Raw genomic sequence first — 20,704 nt, forward strand, 5'->3', positions numbered from 1 at the left:
AAGAGAATTATTGGTCTCCCAAAGATATGCTTTGGCATAGAGAGGTGACAGAGCTTTGGTCAGGACAGAGATTAAAGTGAATACAGCAGTGCTTCAGTATAACAAGACATGCCGAAAGAAAACCTGCTGCCCTCTGCAATAACATCACTAAAGGGACCCAGACAGAGTTCAGTCTTATAAAAAATGCATTTACTTAAGGAAATGTGAGTAGTGTTGACATGGGAGCTGGAACCTTCCTGCAAGAAATACAGAAGCAAAGGTTTCTTCTACTGTACTTGCTTTCAGCTTAGAACTTTGTCTTTAATGCTATTATGATTTTTTCTCAGCCCTGCATAAACAAACAAACAAGAAAGGTTTTCAAATAATGATATCCTCTGCAGACTTTAGTTATTACCTGTAGTTGATGGGTTATTTTCTTCAGCATACAAAGTTCACATGTTCAATCAAGCTCTCAGTTCTTCAACAATGTGAGTAAACCAGTTAGACCACTGACATACCTTTCCATGGTTGCTTTGTTGACTCACTGCATACAGTCGAAACTGTTCAGTAAGGATGGTCAAGTAAAATGTTCCTGAGTTCCTGTTTTTCTTAAAATATGTTTACCTGAGGACAGAATTCATCCACACTGACTGCAGACCCCTCAGGAGGTTTGTTCAGTTGGTACTTGGCTTCAAAAAGAGAGGACTGGAAAAATGGAAAACAATCTTGGTGAGTTAATCAAGCAGTAAAGTTGAAGATAAATTGGTTGCTGCATAGTTTAAAGTGCTTTGAGCTGCAACAATGTAAACCTTAAGTGTCCTATTTAAAACAAATGGAAGATGTATTGTATACATTTACATTTTCTAACATATATTGTTTATAATGTTCATATTATGTATTGCTCCGTGCAACATGCAGATCTGTTTTGGGATAAAATCAGCTTGTTGCAGCAATAGTCAACGACATGTAGACATTCACTTTACCTTTCATTGTCATTTCTCATGTATGTCACATGTAAGTCGGTCAAATAATGATTTTTAATGATATTTAGCAGTCTGTATCCACTTTCAGAACAACAGCCCAACAGAATGTACACGACTGTGTGGTCAAATTTGACAACAACAGCATCATAAATTTGTAGATGACACCACAGTGATTGGTCTAACGAGAGACAGTGATAAGAGGGATATAGGAGGGAAGTGGAAGATCTAACCATATGGTGCCATTGTAACAAATCTCTAAATGTCAATAAAACAAAACCACCCTGCTCATGTTCTGTGCTCACTCCTTCCGTCTAAAAATTTTTTACTGGAGCATCAAATCACACAAACCACCTGGTGGTCAGTAGCTTCTTTCCACAGGCAGTCAGGTTGCTGAACAGCTGACGCAACCATATGCACTTCACATTGTTGTTATTGTATTCTGTATATTGTGTTTAAAAGGTATACATAAGAATGCACTGTGTACATAGTCTATGCAGGTCTGTAGTGGTTTTTTTTTTGCTGTTTTGGGATAATGTGTCTTTTGTGTTAAGGCGGAGAGAGCCAGAGCACAAGTATTTTATTATATTTTTAATATACATGACAATAAAAATTAATTTGAACTCATAATCTGTAGATCAATGCCAAATAAAACGAGCTAGACCTGATTCTTGTTTACCAGTAAATACATCAGGAACATGTGATTCCCATCAGGTTATCAAGATAATCACCTTCCTTAAAGGTAAACTCCACCCCAACGGTTTCCTGTAACCATGAGAGATGAGAAAAACAGAAACACCTCTACATTGCTTTGCAAGCCAATACAAAAGTCTTGCATATATGCTACTTCAAATTTATAATTTTTATTTGTTGTTGACACTGCAAATTTTACTCTATGGTAACTTCTGAAGCTGTAATTTGTGGTGTAGATGAGTTTAAGAATATTTTGGCTCCTCTGTATATTTAAATGAGGTGGACAAAATATTCTGAACTCCTATGAACTTCTTTCATTATAATGTCCTGTAGTTCAATATAATAATATGTAATACTACCACAAAATACAGCCTCTAAACATAGAACCAAATCAAGTTTGAAGAAAGAAAGATACCACAAAAAAAGAAGAATACAAGCCCATTTTCTTTAGTCATTGTTTTGTTTGAGTTGCATCTTTTTATCACAAATCTCCCAGAACAAGTGACAGTGGGAGGTGATGTGTCATTCTCAGCTGATATCTTTTTTCCCTTTAGCTTCTTTTCATTTTGCCTTTAAATGATTTGTTTTGGTTCAGGGTCATTCTAAAAATGTTTCACTGTTTTCGGTTTTGTTTCACGTTACTGTTATTCTTCACACTCCGTCTCTCAAATGAAAGGCATTAATAAAGATAAAAATATCTCTGCCACATAATCCCCGAGGGTCAGCACAAGTTTGCCAAAGCATCCCTCTTCTGTCAGTCATCTAAAGCGGCAGAGGCATCTGGTGTGATAACCTTGTCACTCCAGTTCTGGTGATTCTCTCACTTGAACTGACAGATTATATTCTCCTCCTCAGTTTGAGAAAATTTACTGACCTCCTTTTATGTAAGTTTCTATGATCACTGCAAGATGCATTATCATCAAGCCAAAGACTCTGTTTCACAAAGTTGTATAAAACATGACAATTTGTCTTCATTTCTGGTATTTGGTCCAAATATTAACTGCCATTTTGTCCTTTGTCTTTTAGGGGAGAAAGAGGGCATCACCCTGGCTGAGATCAGGCTCGTCCTGATTGGTGGGAGATGGGCTGGCAAAAGCTCGTCTGGCAACACCATACTTAGAAAGGAAAGGTTTGAGTGTGGCCGAACACGAACAACTCAGTGTGAAGGGAGACATGAGGTGGTCGAGGGGAGGAAGCTCACTGTGGTTGATGTTCCAGGATGGAGCAGCTCCCTCTCCCTTACAGAGATACCAGAGGGGGAGAAACAAAGATTCAAACTCAGTGCCTCAAAGTGTCCGCCTGGACCAAACGCTTTCCTCCTTGTTATTCCCATTGACTGTGCTTTCTCTGTGGAGCAGAGGAGGACTGTTGAGGAGCACATGAAGCTGCTGGGGCAGCGAGTTTGGAGATACACCATGGTGCTGTTCACCTGTGGGGATTTCCTTGGGGAGAAAACGATAGTGCAGCACATCGAGAGCGAGGGAGACGCACTGAAGTGGTTAATCGAAAGGTGCAACAACAGGTACCACGTGTTTAATAACAAGAAGAGTAACTCATCTCAGGTCACACAGCTGCTGGAGAAGATAGATGAGATGGTGTGGAACAACAACGGCGGTTACTACGAGTTGGATGAACAGACTTTTTATATCATTAAAGAGAAGCAGCGAGAGGTGGCTGAAAAGGCAGAAAAGAGACGGAGGAAGGCCGAGGAGCAAAGACAGAAAGTGAAAGCACTCATTCCAGGTAAATGTGACAGTGGGTGAACTCAAACAAACACTTCCTGTAGTATATGTTCTCACATAATTGTTTACAGCTTAAAGGAATACTTTGACAATTTGGGATATATCCGTATTTGCTTTCTTAGTGAAAGTTAGATGAGAAGATCGATACAACACACTTTATTACTACTGTCTGACGGTAACAAAATCCTCCTACCAGCACCTCTGAAGCGCATTAATTAACATGTTACATCTCATTTTTTAAAATCTGTACAAAACACAAAGTGTAAAAACAACAATTCGCCATTTTACAGGACCAGTAACTTCCTGGAGTCTCTACTGGTTATCTGGCAACTGGTCCTGGTCGAGAAATAGTCCAGCACATAACTCCTTTTATGGATTAAAGAAAGACACATATCATGTTAGTAAGCTTTACAGGTGCTGGTGGGAGGATTTTGTTACCTCTGGAAAGAACCTGGCTCACTACCTCCCCATGTTTCAAGTCTTCCTGCTAAACTAAGCATGACAGTGATCTTATCATCTGATTCGGGACATGAAAGCAAATAAGCTGAGTTTCCAAAAATATCAAACTATTCATTTAAGCATTTCATACTGTATGTGGAGGACCTGGGCAAATCTTATAGATAGCAACTAAGAATTTATTAAGGGACAAACAATTGGAAAATATAGAAATGAAAGATTAATAAAAGAGTTTGAAAATGAAGAAATTAATCCATAAAAAAGTAAATCAGTTTATAAAAGTAATTGATATTCAATAGGACAGTAAAAATGAGTCTAGCCACCATTGACAAATAATCAAAGGGGTGAGTATAATCTATGAATACATTAATTAAAATAGATTAATTAAGATATCTTTTTTTAATCTATTTTGACAATTCAATTTAACTTGATGTGATACAATAACTGACTGAAGTTATAAAAGGGCAATTAAGAGGACTTCAATTTGTTCCCAATTTACTTTTCCATTTGTTAATTTGATTATTATTTATTTATTTACATGTTTTCATTGTCCAATTAAATATGATTTAATTAGTCGCTTTACCATTAGTAAGGCTCCCTGTATTCATCGGTAGTTTGCATGAGTTATTGTAAGGTCTATGATTAATCAAGCTTTGTTTTGTCTGATAACAGAAGAAATGAAGTCCATCCCAAAACTCCAGGTGATTCTCTTGGGAAGTCGAAGTGTTGGGAAAACCTCCATAGGGAACGCCATTGTAGGAATCAAAGAGCAAGAGGATGGAAGAAGAACAGCACACTCGGTGGCCCGGAGAGGTGTTGTGGGTAAAACTGAAATAACTCTTGTTGACACACCAGGTTGGTGGAAAGGCTTCCCAGTGTTTGACACTCCAGAAATGATCAAAGAGGAAGTAATGCGCAGCATGTTCCTGTGCCCCCCTGGGCCCCACGTCTTCCTGTTGGTGATAGACGCAGATGCATCCTTCAATGCCAAACACTTAGATGCAGTGACAACACACATGAATCTTCTCGGAGAAGGAGTGTGGAGACACACCACTGTAGTTTTCACCAGAGGGGACTGGCTGGGATCAAACACCATAGAGGAGTACATTGAGGGCGAGGGAGAAGCCTTACAGTCTCTGGTGGATCAATGTGGTAACAGATATCATGTCATTGATAACAAGAATGCAGATGATGGTACTCAGATCACAGAGCTGGTAGAGAAAATCACCGGTACTGTAGCTGAAAATGGTTGGGAGCACTTTGTTCCAGATGAGCAGATCCTTTTGACCATTGTGGAGAGAAGAAAAAGAGTGGAAGAAGGAGCAAGACTGAGGCAAAGTCAAGTTAAGGCCAAAAGAAAAACCCTCAGAGGTATGGTCCAGAGTCATCTAGCATTAGTGTCTCAAGTAAATTAGCCTGGTACTGTCACACTACTCTCCACACTAGCAGCTACCACATAATTACAGAAATACAACACAATACAACAGCCCTGCAATAAATACCAATATGGTGAAGCTCATAATGTTCAGCTTTTCTTGAGACTGTTAGAGGTGATCGATGGACATTTCTAAGGCCATGTTGTGAAGGGTTATTAAGTAATTACCCCATTTCAGTGTTAAATTGGTGTTGATGACAGTCTACTTGTGACCACTGATCCCCTTTGTTAAATTTATTAGTATTAGCTCAACTGAAAACATGGCAATATTAACAATATTTGACAATATTTTAGCAGATTTTAGCTAATCACAGATCTATCAGTATTTATATATGCTGATATATTGTTATTGGATTCAAATAACAATATATAAAATTCAAATATTTATATCTGTATCGGCCTCATAATTCAGTATGGGTCCTTTTTGATACTATTTATAGCTGGAATATTATCAGTAACATTCAATTAATTTGTAAGCTACTTCATCAAAACAACATGATGCGTTGAATCCTCTCAGTTTGTTTGGGTGTGCTGCAAGCAGATGTACAAGTTGCTCTGTGGTTGGATTTCTGACAGAGCAGCCTCTCAAAGTGTGTTTGTTGCCCACAGCATGTGATACAAAGTACCTCTTTTAGTAAAACTTGCTGTTATCACATGTTCAGGACTGAAATGTTGACACAAGTGACTCACTTGTGTCAGCTGCTTTTGATATTCTAAACTGTAGGTTTATTACTGAACAAATGCCATAAACTATAACTTGAATCAATCATTATAAAGTTTATCAAATTGTTATTTACTGCAGGGCTACTGGGCTTGGATAACAGTTTGAAATCGAATGCTTATTATTTTGTGTGTTTCACCTTGTAATGACAGCTGTTTTCTTCTCAGGTTCCAGAAATAAGTTACAAGAGCTGAGGATTGTGATGCTTGGTCAAAAGACATTTGGAAAGAGTGCAACAGGTAATAACCTCCTGCGCAAAGAAGTGTTCGCTACCTGTAAGAGTGAGCAGTGTCAGATAGGAGAGGCGGACGTTGCTGGCAGACTGATCACAGTGATCGACACCCCGGGCTGGTGGAAGGAGCTGTCCCGCTGCACTGAAGAGATTGACAAAGAAATTGTCAGAGGTTTGACGCTGAGCCCGTTAGGGGTTCACGTTGTTCTGCTGGTTGTTCCCTTGGACATGACATTCAGAGAAGTTCAGCAGGTCGCCCTGGAGGAACACATGAACCTCTTTGATGCTGGTGTATGGAAACATGCCATGGTTCTGTTCACATACGGAGACAAACTGGCAGATAGATCCATAGAGGAGCACATTGAGAGGGAGCACACTGCTCTCCAGTGGTTGGTGGACAAGTGTGAGAACAGATACCATGTCCTGAACAATATGAGGAAAACAGATATGAGTGAGGTTACCGAGCTGTTTGAGAAGATAGAGGAAATGGTGTCAGGGAACAGCGGCCGGCTCTTCTGCCCTGACATGAATGACATCCACCTGAGGATTGAGGAGAAGATCAGGAGGCGGCAGCTCAAACATGTATTGAAGCAACGACTGGAGCAGGAGTACAGGAGGAGAGAGCTGGAGCTGATGATGGGCTTCAAGGAAAAACTCCTCGAGCTGCAAGCTGACATCAGGGGAATACAAGTGACAAGTACCAAACCAAAGTCACTGAGTGAGTATTACGCTGTGATGGGGATGAAACTTTTGCTGTTTTCATTGCATAAATATTCTATTGTTTTAATCCTTTGTCTTGATTATCCTTTGCTAGTTGGTGACATGGCCAAAATCAAAGCAAAGGGAATTGGTCAAAGGAAGAAGGAGGAAAACATAGATGCAAAATTGACTCAGGAAATTGAAAAGCTGGATAAGGAAATTATGAAATCCACAGTCCTTCTTCGGAGCAGCATGGACATCTTGCTCCCTAGCTGTAAATAAAAAATGATATTATATTCTCTAGCATTCATAATAGTACTTAGCATAATGTCACAGTCAATTTGTGTTTTGTTTAATTCACAGTTAGCGGAGACAGTAAAGCACCATCCATCGCTGAGTCTTCAACCAGGAAAATGTCAACCAGTAACTTTGATAGAGTTCTGGGTTGGCTGTCCACACTTCAGATCGGCACAAATGTAGAGAATGAGCTGACCATCAACTCCTCAGGATACAGATCTGTGCTACCACACGATGAGTTTGACTGCGACGGGGAAGCTGATATTGCTGAATGAATCATCTCAACAGAAGTGTATGTAATAAAAATGCATTGTAGCAGGGCAGAATTTGCACTCAGGGTAGGCCTAAATTAAACATAATGGAAGAATCAATATCATGAAATCATAATATGAGGGGGCAGTAAAGTTGGAGAACAGAGCTTATGAATGTAAGGCTGAGTCAGTTTGATCTCTGGACCTGGAGGATAAATCTTGGTGCGGAAGTGAAAGAGTATTGATTATGAACATTTGTACAATGTATTGGAATCCAATACTGCTTTTATTAAGCTTATATTGTTTCATTAAGCTTATCAACTGTGTCAGGCAAGTCCTTCAGTCATGTTTTTAATGGAGGGTTTATAATATATATTGGTTTTGTGTTTTTAATCCCATGTTTGTTATTTGATGTGATTGCTTTATTTTATATGCCACAGATAGTGATGCAGGGTGCAGGGAAGACAGTCTGGAAGCAGCTCACTGGATTTGTATTCATGTGAGAGTAAAGTATTTCCCCACTGTGATGATAAAGTGTATCACATAATGTATTTTATTTTCCTTTTTCAAAAGGAAAGATTGAATCTTTGCAATTCAACCTTTGGAGTTTTCCACAAAGAATAAACTCCACCTCACTAAACTAGTAAAAGGTCACATGAGGTGTGGAGTCAGGCTCAGTGATACAAAAACTACAACTTCTTTGCTTTTTGAAATTAAAATATCAGTTGAGTATGTCATGGGACTTTATTAGATGGAGCCAGGCCCTGCTTCTTCTACTTCTGTACTTCTGTTTCTACTTCTGTTATAGCACTAAAAACTAATGTATTTATTATTACTTATGAAGATAATGTATGACTTGTCGATTGTAAATGGTTCAACAATTAAAAAAATATTTCATCTTAATTAATAAAAATACAATGTTTTTTTTATTTTAAAAGCTTTTGGAGCCTGGATACTGCATTTGTCTGTTTTGTCTTCAGCTTAAATGTATTTTTCATATGGCAATAGACTTTATACCCAGATGTCCCTCTTTTTGTTACTATATTTCCATCGCAGCTCAACAGGGAAACACTGTCTGAGGAAACACAAAGAGGGAATTTGACTGTTAATGTGGCAGATATCCACTTGATATGACTAACTCAGACTACTGAAGTCTCATATAAGCTTCAGATCAACTTTTAATTGCATTTTTGCACAAAAGGACTGTGTGGACACACTGTGGATTTTGGTCCCCATCACTTACACTGAAAGCACATTTGAAGGGGATCTTTTAATAGCCAGTATGAACAGGAGGAATGATTACAATGAGGAAAACCTCTTTCAGTGTTCATATAGGCACCTGACTGTTGTTTTGTTGTATTCAACAAAAGAGATATGTATACACCTCTGAAAACTCATGTTGATGTCAGATCAATACATAAATCTGTTTCCAAGCACAGATTTATAAAGAATATAATTTGGTTACAAAGAGAGATGTAATGCTTATTTTACTTCTTGGACGTGCAATACAATGTACTCAGAGGCTTGTTCGCAAAAAACTTACATTTGAAAAAGTCAAAAGCAAGGTTGTTTTCCACATACGATGCCTTGATCATCCACAGGTTCCTGCTGTGAACAGTTTCAATGACCTTTCTATCTACTTTCTAACTTTCTATCCACTCTGCAGGCTTAAGGAACAAACTTTACATACTCCTGTCATTATGAACAAAGATGTGCTGCTGAGATTTGAATTTTTTTTCTTCACTTTTTGGTGTTTTTGCACAAGACCTGATTGGTACTGCAATTTTGTGGGCATTATTTGAGAGTTCAAAAAAGTTGGACGACTATATATTGGCCGATGTTTGTTTGTTTGTTTGTTTTACATAGACACATGACATAAAAAACTTTTTGATAAATATTCTTTCGATTTGTTTCTTCAGCATTTGTCGTCACCGGTGGAAAAACAATGTAACTGTTTTGAAACTACCTTCAAAATACACTTGGCTTTCTGTACTGCATTTTTTTAAATTTATTAATCCAAAATACATGCTGATATATTTGTGATAACTTAATATCGGCCCAGCAAATTTATCCGTCAAGTTCTAGTGTGAACACACAAACACATAGGCTACACTATATTATACATACATTTTGTGTCTGTAGGTTTACAGAACATTTTGCAAACCAAGACCAAACCATTTTGCCAAGATTAAACTATTTGAGCAAACTGTACATGATTTAATTTAATAAATCATGTACAGTTAATAAATTAAATAAATAATAAAATAAAATAAATTATAAGCATTTATGTGTACTATATCTCTGAAATTCACAGTAAATTGTTCTGGGTATCAAAATAAATCTTCAACTTCGACAAACTTCTTCTTTAAATTTTACTCTTACCGAGGTTCCTAAGCGGATGTATGTCCCTGTCTTGTAATTTCCAGCCTCTCCGAGCTTTTCGTGGACTTCAAGCAGTATTTAACACCTCCACCACGAGCTGCTTTTAAAAATAAATGTTCATTTAACTCCAAACTCTGGTGAGTTTAATGTTTCTGCGCTGCTGTTTGCTGTTTTCTCCACTAGAGATCCACAAACGGCCACAAACCGTTGTTCTCTCTGACGTCATTTTCATAAGACGGAAGTAACAAAAATTGTAGTCGTTAGAAATCCTGATGGTGACATGACAAATCAAACAGCATACTGAAAAACATAAAAGAAGCCAACTAACCAAACAGGTATGTATTTCAGGGGATACGTAATGCAATGTTAGTGCTTCTCTGTAATGTAAATATATGTCGTATCGGAGGTGACTGTTCTGTGCTGGTTTGAATGGACTGAATGAGCCCAGTGTTGTTTACTGACAACGGAGCTAATTAGCGAGCTAACTTCAGACTGTGATGTGTTCGATGTTTTAACTTAAATGAGGGCTGAATACGTAAACACTGGTAATTAGCTACCGTCAGGGCTCATAATATTGAATTGTCATAACTTTTTGTGCCAGTCTGACAGCTCTCTATGTCATAAACACGTTACGCAGGCCTAACACTGAATAACACCCTTCATGTGCTATTATATGCAGGTTTATTTTGGGAAAGTCTCCTTCACAAACATAAAGGATGGTAAGAGATTCATCATGTAATCATTTTCTATTGAAATGTAGCCTAATTCACTGCATTCATACAGATGCAGATACATATTGTGCATGGAATAATCAATTATTTACAATAATCTACTAACAGCAAAGTGAAGTGTACTTACTGTACTAACCCTTCTTTTCGCCCTTTCACAGCACGGCAGAGTAAAGATTAAAACCACCGCCCAGCAGGAGGAAGAGAAAAGAAAGGAGCGGGAGAAGAAACTGAAGATATATGTGGCTGCACGGGATGCCTGTTTTGCTAAGGTCCTTTAGACAAACACATTTCACCATACACTTTAAAGGATCTGGCTGATAATGTACTGTGTTCCTCTTGTTGTCAATAAATCCCATAAAAATACCAAAACCAATTATGACTTTATCCTACTAACAAGTATTGTCTATGTATTGTGTGTGCCAACTACTCCAAAAATACATCACTGTTACACAGGGTGTTCCTTCATTACCATGAACATGGGCACTGTGATTTATTTATATTCAATCCCACATACACCATTCTGATACTGCAAATATTCACTAGCACTACCAAATCTTCAGCTGAAAATAGTCCCCAACAAAGGGATTTTGGAAATGGAACATTTCCTCCTGTTTGAGTAATGATGTCCAGCAGTTTTAGGGAATCATTTTTTAAATTAAATCCACACACCTTTGACCTATTTTTAAAGATGTATGTCTTCAGCAGGAACAAATGGGCTCGGGGCTGAAAGTATTAAGACACAGACTAGAAGAATATAGAATAACACCAGCATTATTCTTAAAATGGCAGTCTCTAAGCTGTATGACAGCTAAAGTACAGTATTTAACTGAAATGTTGGTACTTAATGAATAGTTTAACTGAACAGTGCTTATTTAACAGTTTCAGATTTGTTAGCTACTTAATTTCACTCATGTCCTTCTTGTGTGCCTGTCTGCTGCTCTGTGCATTTGTGTCACACTCCTGCTTTGTCCTGTTTGACAGAGGAAGCAGGGTATTTGGGATGATGAGGCCCTCCAGTTGACCCAGCAGTTGCTATCATCCAATCCTGACTTTGCAACCCTCTGGAACTACAGAAGAGAGATCCTAATGCACCTGGAGACCGTGAAGTTAGATAATTACCAATTATTTTGTCACGTGTAGATTCATAACACAACAGTTTTTGAATGGTAAATTATCTGAGATATGACAGGGGAATAACATTTCTGTTTCTCGATATCCGCTTCAGAGACCAAGACGAAGTGCAAAAGATTTACGAGGCTGAGCTATCATTTCTGGAGTCTTGCCTGAAGATGAATCCCAAGTCCTACGGCAGCTGGCACCATCGAGGTTGGGTCTCAGCCCGCTTGCCTCGACCGGACTGGGCTCGAGAGCTGAGCCTGTGTGATCGCTGCCTCAGCCTGGACGACCGCAACTGTGAGTAATGGAGTAGAAAAAAGAAAATGCAAGAAAATGAAGGATGTTGAGACTTAAGAATTGTAGAGGATTTGGATAATTCTGTATTTTTTATACTTTGGCATGCCAACGCACCATTTCCATCCATATCTCACACCATATTCTCTTATCTCGACCAGTTCACTGCTGGGATTATCGCCGGATGGTAGTGAAGATGTCTGGCGTGCCCGTGGATCAGGAGTTGGGGTTTACTGATTGTCTTATTGGCTCCAATTTTTCCAACTACTCCAGCTGGCATTACCGTAGCACCCTACTGCCACTGCTCCACCCGGAGTCCCCCGAACCTCCCTCGCCTTGCCATAAGCCTCCCCAGTCCTCCCCTCCACCTTCTCCGCAAACCCACTCCCATCGCGTCTGTGAGGAGCAGCTACTGAAAGGTAAACTCAGTGACTCAGCCAGTGAATGGCGAGGTTGTCTAGTCAGCAATACACAAAAGCAACAGACAGGGGGCAGTCTGAGCCTTAACAAGTGCTGTAAAATGTGGCTTATTCCTGTGGGATTCCCCCGGGATAGGAGTCAATGTCACTATTCATCACGTGACTGGGACGGTACAGGGAAAAAAAAGTCAATGGGAGCGGGCGGGACGGGAATCATATTAACAATAGGTCAGTTTTTATATATAAATAATATGCAGTTCTAATATGAATTAATAAATAAATAAAATAAATGCTATTTTCTTTATTTTGAACATAATGCTAGTTTTATTGTTGTCGTTTTCATTCTCGCCTGTCTGCGATGGTGGCTGGTTGTTGGTTGGTTGCAGCTATTTTTTCGGGAGTCCTGTGGGTCACGGGATTCCTGTGGGATTCCTGCGAGAACAGGATGGGACAGGAGTCATTCTTCCGGGATTGGGACGAGACAGGAATTTTATTTTACTCTGTCATGGGATTGGGAAGGGACAGAACTATTTTTATAGGAGTGGGATGGGACAGGAGTGAAAATCCACTGCTGTGTCACCCCTTTACTGTAAACTGTACTGTTGTGTTCTGCAAATGATATCTTTTGTGTAATTTGAAATCGTTTACATTTAACATTCAACTGTTTCTCTTGTTTTATTTCCAGAATATGAGCTTGTACAAAATGCTTTCTTCACCGACCCCAACGACCAGAGCGCTTGGTTCTACTATCGTTGGTTGCTAGGCAGAGGTATGTATATGTGTAGTGCTGTCTTTATGTTCAAATATGTGTGAAAATACATACATATTTTATGAGCATGCAAATATTTCGTTAATTTTCATTTATTACACTAGTTTTCACAAACCTCTCTCTTTCTTACAGCGGAACGTGAAGAGATGATAAGCTGCGTGTATGTCAGTCGGGATGAGGAGAGAGTGGCTGTTGCCTTCTCTAGGCCTGTCAATGTGAGTATCTTCACTTGTCCTTTTTCTTTATCTTATATCGTTATGGTGCACTGTGTTGACTCAGCAACCTTCCTTCTTGTGTCGCTTCTGACAGGCGCAGTCGGTTGGGTTGATGCTGGTGCTCGACGGTCAGCCCCAGAGAGTGGAGTGGAGGAGTGTCCATCCTCGCTTTAAACACAGCCCTGTCTGGGTATCCTTTTCTTTTATGACACAAAATTGCCACAGACAGTAATGTTGACTGTCACTGTGTGCCGCTGATTGAACACAATACTGGTTTAACATTTTGTTCTGATCATTCTTCACATACCACATGCTGATAAGACGTTATGGTGTGTGCATAAAGAGAAAGTGTGTCACCACCATAGACTGTAATCAGCCTACTGGAATGGAATGTTGTTACCTCCATCATAGAAGTGTACCATTTTTTTGTAGTTATGTCAGGACAGCGTGACACAAAGGACTAGGCTGGGAACCAGACAAATCTGCGAGCTCATGTTTTATTTGCTCTGGCAGATGCGTCTGGCCCCCCTCCCGTTCAGACAGATTTCCAGCCGACCTGACCTGGGTCGGGCCAATAACAACCGTTTATCTAATATGGGGCGAGTTTGATCCGATGACTGTACAGAGGACTATAGAGGGTTACGTTGCTCAGTGTTACATTGCTACATGTTTCGTTGATCTGATTGGTTGTAGGTCTGTCCAATTGTGTCCAGAGGCATTTTGGTCTGCGCGCGTCGATAACTCCCCTCAGAAATTGAAAATGAACTGAGAGGCTCGATGCCAGACTAACAGAGGACACTGAGTTAAGTCAGTAAGACTGCTAAAATAGATGCATTTTATGAGGAATCCAGTTTCTCTGAAGTGTCCTTCAGTAAGACAGGGAACTCCCCTCAGCTCCAGGAGTGCTGCTGAGTATCTGACCTCACAGGCTGAGCCTCTAGCGGAGGGAACAAGCAAATCATGGTTTTGAGTGGTTTAATTCCAAAGATAGTTTATATTTAAAAATGATTGATATCTGGAATTCTCTAAACAATCCCAACTCAAGGTCCACTTATTAGCTTTTTCTGTAGCTTTCAACTTGCTAAAGGCTAGTTTTTCTAAAGGACTGTTTTTCATAGATTTACATTTTTTAGTCATACTGTCCACAGCTCTTACAGTTTGCTGTACTGGCACTTGAAATGAGTCATGGACTTGATATGCACATTCATGCTGTGTGCTTAGGTGGGTTTTGTACTTTTGTTAAAGGTGGCCTGTTTAGTCTGGATTTCAACTCCTCCTTACTTGTGAAATAAATCATCCTCATATCGTTCTTTCTTAATCTTAACACTGGCTCAGATCTGTGACCTTCCTCCTGGAACGACCAGCGACATCACAAATGAGCACAATCTGACTGTGCACTGGACTGAAAAACACACTCATAGAGACTGTGCTCTGTATACAGGTGATACATGTTGTGTTTCTTTACATGCTGAGTTCTCTTGGGGTCTGAATGACACATCTTTATTTCCTCAAGCTTCAACTGTGGGTTTTTTCACTTCCACAGGTCGAAGCGAGAGTTGGTGTCGCGACTCTGCCACTGATCAGGAACTTTTCAGGTACAGTTTTGGCGGCATGTCGTAGTTTTTTTTTGTTGTTATTGTTTTTTTTTAACGCATAAGAATGGATTGTGCTCTTTCTCTATAGGAGTGAACTCTCAGTAGAGAAGACCTCAGTGTTACAGTCTGAGCTACAATCATGTAACCAGCTACAAGAACTGGAGCCACTTAATAAGTGTAAGTGCATTAAAATTTACTACAACCACGTGTCTTCGAGTCTCACAGAGCTGAATAGTCGACTTCTTGTATTATAATACCTCAGAAAGAGGTTTGCTTTTGTTGCTGCTGCTGTTTTCATGCAGCCACTGAACCACTCTCATTGTCTTGACAGGGTGCTTACTGACCATTATCCTCCTGATGAGGGCGCTAGACCCCCTGGGATATGAAAAGGAGACACTTGCTCATTTCCAAACACTCAAGGTCACCACCAACTATTTACAGTCTGTGGCATTGACTATAAAATGTATTTGCACACAATATAGGCATATTTTATATATATAGAGAGAGAGATTATAGATAGATAGATTTATATATCTTTGACTAAACACTCATTTTCTCCCTCAGGAAGTGGATTCCATGCGCTCTGCCTATTACAGTGACCTGTGCAGCAAGTTTATGATTGAAAACACTATTCTGAAAATGGAGTATGCTGAAGTACGCGTCTTCAGTATTTCTGACAAGGTTGGTTCAGAATAATGACACAAAATCCTATTTGGTCAATTGAAATCCAGTCTGCCAATCTGAGAAGTCATTTCTGCACTTCTTTTCTAACAGAACTTGACCACTTTATGCCACCTGGACCAGCTGCTATTGGTTACCCACATCAATCTGTCCTCCAATAAGCTTCAGCGGCTTCCTCCTCAGTTTGCCATGTTGCAGTGCCTGGAGGTGATAAAGTTGCTATTCAAATCCAATTATCTGTCCTATCTGGACATTGATTCTCTTCTTATTTTGTGTGTGCCTCAGTTGGTAGATTACAGCAGGAATGATACAAAATGATTACCTTTTTTCTGCAGTGTGTTCCATTAAAAAAACAAAACTTCTATCTGCTTGCAGGTCTTGGAGGCTGATAACAACTGCATAGAAAACCTGGAAGGAGTGTATCACCTTCCCAAACTGGAGGAGGTCCTCTTGAAGAACAACAGTATCCTTAAATCAAATATTTATATTCATGATTTATATTCAACTTTGTTTGACAGAGAACATCCTGTTCTGGATCTGTGTTAATCCTCTCGCACCAGTGTCATAGGGTTCCATTTTGCTTTTATCTCTACACTCCTCTCACAGTGTACTAGTGACTCAAGAAATGTGTGAATCAGCTCTGAGTGCGCAGGGCTCAATGCTGCAAAACAACCCCGGTAAAGAGTGCGAGCAGCTGTCGATGTGTGAAGAATGTGATGTAAAAGACACACTATACACAAAGGGTGGTGTTTACAGAGTTTGGAAATTGCAGCAGTAACAAGCCTTTTCAGCTCAATGCATGAATAATTTGTTTTTACCTGAAACTTCGTTTAGCAATTAAGTAAATAAAATCAGCGCTGCAATTTCACAGAGCAAACAGCATCATTAAGAAGGGAAGAGACACTTAACAACACATCATCACTGCAGACTGCTTCCCCTTCACGCTTCACTTTCCCTGATACACTTGAGAGGAATTAATGAGGTTTGCAGGTTATGACCCTGACGATATAGTCGAGGGGTTTTTCTATAATGAATGTTGAATTACAGTTGTAGTGTATGCATGTCTTTTGTTTGGCCTAAGTTTTATATTTAGAAAAATAAATTAATATCCCACTGTAATATTTAACAAGTGGATCTTACTTTTGCACCAGTGTCAGGAGCACTGAATGTGTGTGGCATGTCGCCTTTCTTTTCATTCCTACTAATTTCACCACAGACCACGTGAAGGCTTTTTCATTAACCCAAATGCGCAGAAATATCTACACTGGCAGATCTTCAGCCGCTGGCCTCCTGCCCCAAGCTGAAACGCCTCGATCTCCGTGGCAACCCTGTCACTCAGACCGCCAACATCGAGTCGCAATTAGCCGAGCTGCTCCCCTCAGTCACAGACCTCCTGCTCTGATCAGATGGAGGGCAGAAATCTCTGCCACCATTGTCCCGTCATTCGGTTGTACCTCACACTCTTGGGCGTGTTTGTTTGTGAAAGAGCAATTGGGTGTTTTTCCAAGTGTCTTGTGACTCCGTTTGTTCCACTTGTTTGGGAGAATGTCAATCACACCGACCCCCGAGGGTCTGATGCATGATGCCTCACAGCATATGTCAGAGACCTCTCTAACACCCTCAACAAAAAATCCAGAATTATGTGTGTGTGACTGCGTAATAACCAATGTTGCATTTCATCTGTGTGCGTACGGATGTTTCATAATACAACACACTCAAATGCATGCTGAAACCCTGATAATGGAGAAAATTGACTGTATATGGATTGGCGTGCAGTAATGCTGGCTTATTGCTTCTATAAGCTTTAAAACGGTTGAATTTGAAGAAAAGCTTCTAACTGATGATCAGAGCATATTGCATAGTTTCCACACACATTTTTTTAAAGGTTGTGTAAACATTTAATATATGACACAATACTGTTGCACAGTAAGTCACAGATCCAGTAATAAAACAGCACACATTGTGTCACTGCCTTCCAAGAACCGTCTTGTGTGTTTTTTCTATGGCGAAAGAATAATTAATTTTACATGTATAAGCTTTCCTGAATGTGCGTTAATCCCCAAGCCATCACAAGTCGGTTTCAGAGGTGTGCCAGGGCCACTAGGAGTGTGTCACCACGCTAGGCCTCTATTGACATCACTGTCTTTGTTCATTTGTTTGATTTTTTTTCATGGGATCAACTTCGCAACCGTTGAAGATTGATGTCATGACATGTTAATTGGTGTGGTTCTGGGAGTGTCCAACCAAAACAAATTAAAACGACATTGAATTTGCAAAATGCCACATCTTTCAGTTCACAATACAAAGTAAAAAAAGTAATTTAATCATTAAATATAAACTCAGATTTAGGAAAACAAGCTGTTCTAGCCTAGAGACTTTACCTAGGTGTGGTAGTGCTGCGAGCTACATACTAACAGTAACCGTATGCTCACACAGCATTTGTTAACATTCTGATGTTTAGTATGTACAGTATAATGTTTATATGTGATTGCATGCTTACATTTGCTTATTAGCACTAGTCAAAGCGGTCACAGGTATTTGGTCATAAACCAAAGTATTGGTTGTGGCTCAGGAGGTCGAGCAGGTTATCTAGTAATCACACGGTTGGTGGTTTGATGCCCACCTCCTCTGTGTGTGAATAGCTGAAAGAGAGGTAAATTGCTATGTACATGCAGCCATTTTATTGGACAAATCAAAATTTGGAATTGAATGGATTATTACTGTTTGTACCAAATTTCATGACAGCCCATCCAAGTTGTTGAGACATTTCTGTCAAAACCACAGATGTGAACCTCAGTTGTAGTTAGTTGTAGATTGGATTAACAGTAAATTAATCTATTTTGAATGTGTGTAAAACAACCGGTGTTGTAATAGGAACAAACTATTCTTTATGTTCAAAACCAAAGCTGAGTATAAATCACATGTTAATAAAGCTGGTTGTAGAGGCCAAACTTTTGGGAGTTATAGAAAAAAATGATCATGGCACAAACACATACAGAGAGCAGTAACTAAAATGGGAAACAGTTTGTTTGTAATTAAGTGATGTGTAAAATATCTGACACAATAAACTATCACCTGAATTACTGTTCAGTGGTTTGGTCCAGTATTTCATCAGGTAATAGAATGTTACAACTGGTCCAGAGTAAAGCTGTGAGGTTGGGGAAGCAGGAGTAGACCCAAACGCAGAGGCCGGAGTGCAGATTTGATGAAAAAAAATCTCCTTTAAGCGTGGATGGTCATGAACAGGCAAACAGAGCTGAACAGAACTAGTAGACAAAACAAACGAATGATCCAACAAAGACTCAACTCAAAACCAGACCTTAAATTCAGACTAAACTAATCAGGGAATGGGAAACAGGTGACGAGACACAAGGGCAGGCTGGGAGTGATTGGCTGAGGGAAACACAGGAAGCAGGGCAGGGCTAACGAGACTGATACAGGGCAAGTGTGGGGAAGACAGGGCAGAGCAGGGCTAACGAGGGTGAAGCAGGGCAGGTGAAGAGCAGTACATGAACACACAAGGGAAACAGTAACAAAATCATAACCCAGAAAACACAATCCACTATATACAACCCACACCAACCTGTCCAAGAACCATCGTGAACCTAAACTAAAGTATACAACACACCAGGCTAAACAACAAAAGGCAGTCCAAACCCACCACCCAAATATAACAAGACCCATATGACCGGAAGGACTAAACAGAACTGCAAAGCAGCCTAAAGCCAGGGTTTTCAATGTCACGAAGGTGTCTCTATTTTAACCTGGCTACGTAATTAATAAATTAATGAATTCGTTTTTTAATGAATGAATTTGCATCAGCAATTTTCTGCCAGCATTCCTCTCTCGCCTTATTTGCAGCAACAGCGTTGCTTTTTGCTGTGTAAATGTATCTATATTATTCATAGCTCTCCGTTATAATGATCTGTTCCTCCTGACTGAAGTTAGCGGCCCACGATCTGTCCATTGTGTGCGGAAAAAGAGTCAAATGATGCGCCAAACGCCCCCCTTTATGGGGACGTGCATATAGCCTGAAGCAGAAAGCCTGGGTTAACAAAGAAAGTTCATAATCACCGTCGTGATACCACTTATCTCTGATCGCGAGTTTAGGGTTTGTTGAGCCAGCTCAACAAACAAAGAAAGCCTGGGTATGTTGAACTTGCTTCGTAGTACACCCCTCAGGAGACCCCAAAGAACACACAAATCCAGGCAGGGTGTGACAAAAGCAGCACATGTAGCTCTTTCTTGTGGGTTGAGAACAAATGTCACTAAACTGCATGAATGTCTCTTGGTTTGAAGTGAAAAATACACTGTATTCATGATGGTTTTCATTAGGAATGTCATTACAACAAAGACTGTTGATTTTTTACAAAAAAACTATAGTACAGACACACACACAATTATTTTTAAAAAAGGCATGCTGCTGGGGGTTGTTTTACTTTACCAAAATAAAAAACCACATCAGTTCAACATACAGTAGTAAACAGAGCAATGCAAGAATAGGATTCACTCCCAAATCATATTACAGTTCTTTCTTTCTTTATGTACAAACTGTTTTTTTTCCATTGGTTTATGTTGGTAAATACATGGAAATTATTTAACTGTATTCCACGTTCTTTATCAGTTGCATATTTTTACAATACATTTACTTTTTCACTCAGTTTCAATTTATTTTACTAAGGTACATTGAGGAATTAAAAATGTTGAAAATGTATACATGTGTCTTTATTTTGTGTTCATCATGTAAACAGGTTGTTCTGGGGGAAAACCATAAGCGCCAATATTCATTGCAGTAACAGTTTTTTACAGTAGTGTTTTGAATGGATCTCACCAGTGTGGCTGTTTTATAGTGTGTGTGTGTGTGTGTATTTGATGGTTTTTGTATGATGTCTGAGGGCAAAGTTTGGTTTAGATGTGAGACTACATGGTTTTGACTGGGGAGTTTGTTTTTGACATGGGAGTTTGAAGTTTGTGAGGCTGAGTGTGCAGTTAAACATTTGTGTTTAGACCTTTGGGA

General features: G+C 39.5%; 3 protein-coding genes across 5 annotated transcripts in view; 2 read left to right on the plus strand and 1 right to left on the minus strand.

Moving 5' to 3' along the window:
* The window catches only part of LOC121899857 (capping protein, Arp2/3 and myosin-I linker protein 3-like), a 44,753-nt gene extending 34,706 nt beyond the window's left edge, over positions 1-10,047 (minus strand). Inside the window, exons 1-3 of one of the 3 annotated variants that reach the window (XM_042415596.1) lie at positions 9,868-10,045; positions 6,280-6,380; positions 604-684 (exon numbers count right to left, since the gene is read on the minus strand). The gene's annotated coding sequence lies outside the window, so the exon portion shown is untranslated. Of the gene's footprint in view, positions 1-603; positions 685-6,279; positions 6,381-9,867 lie in introns of all 3 variants that reach the window. The other 2 variants (XM_042415593.1, XM_042415600.1) reach the window with 2 other exon arrangements.
* On the plus strand, positions 700-8,358 carry LOC121899860 (GTPase IMAP family member 8-like). The gene is made up of 5 exons (XM_042415603.1): positions 700-3,395; positions 4,523-5,221; positions 6,174-6,956; positions 7,053-7,211; positions 7,301-8,358. The coding sequence occupies exons 1-5, from the start codon at positions 2,561-2,563 to the stop codon at positions 7,507-7,509; spliced, it is 2,685 nt and encodes an 894-aa protein (XP_042271537.1). The 5' UTR covers positions 700-2,560; the 3' UTR covers positions 7,510-8,358.
* Positions 10,048-10,119: 72 nt separating the features above from the next.
* Positions 10,120-17,669, plus strand: rabggta (Rab geranylgeranyltransferase subunit alpha). Its single transcript, XM_042415601.1, has 17 exons — positions 10,120-10,202; positions 10,547-10,586; positions 10,757-10,867; positions 11,580-11,704; positions 11,824-12,011; positions 12,170-12,427; positions 13,113-13,196; positions 13,329-13,411; positions 13,506-13,601; positions 14,747-14,852; positions 14,955-15,006; positions 15,095-15,183; positions 15,338-15,426; positions 15,571-15,687; positions 15,781-15,894; positions 16,063-16,150; positions 16,941-17,669. The coding sequence occupies exons 2-17, from the start codon at positions 10,584-10,586 to the stop codon at positions 17,087-17,089; spliced, it is 1,752 nt and encodes a 583-aa protein (XP_042271535.1). The 5' UTR covers positions 10,120-10,202; positions 10,547-10,583; the 3' UTR covers positions 17,090-17,669.
* The last annotated feature ends 3,035 nt before the right edge of the window (positions 17,670-20,704 follow it).

This window comes from Thunnus maccoyii, chromosome 7 (assembly GCF_910596095.1).
Source record: "Thunnus maccoyii chromosome 7, fThuMac1.1, whole genome shotgun sequence".
Lineage (NCBI taxonomy): Eukaryota > Metazoa > Chordata > Actinopteri > Scombriformes > Scombridae > Thunnus > Thunnus maccoyii.

Excerpts from the sequence above, each read along its gene's own strand:
- LOC121899860 (XM_042415603.1), top strand. The coding sequence starts at position 2,561 with ATGCATTATCATCAAGCCAAAGACTCTGTTTCACAAAGTTGTATAAAA. Across the intron at positions 5,222-6,173 it reads CAAAAGAAAAACCCTCAGAG|GTTCCAGAAATAAGTTACAA; the intron begins GTATGGTCCAGA and ends TTTTCTTCTCAG. Across the intron at positions 6,957-7,052 it reads TACCAAACCAAAGTCACTGA|TTGGTGACATGGCCAAAATC; the intron begins GTGAGTATTACG and ends ATCCTTTGCTAG.
- rabggta (XM_042415601.1), top strand. Across the intron at positions 13,412-13,505 it reads CCTTCTCTAGGCCTGTCAAT|GCGCAGTCGGTTGGGTTGAT; the intron begins GTGAGTATCTTC and ends CGCTTCTGACAG. Across the intron at positions 15,007-15,094 it reads ACTGATCAGGAACTTTTCAG|GAGTGAACTCTCAGTAGAGA; the intron begins GTACAGTTTTGG and ends CTTTCTCTATAG.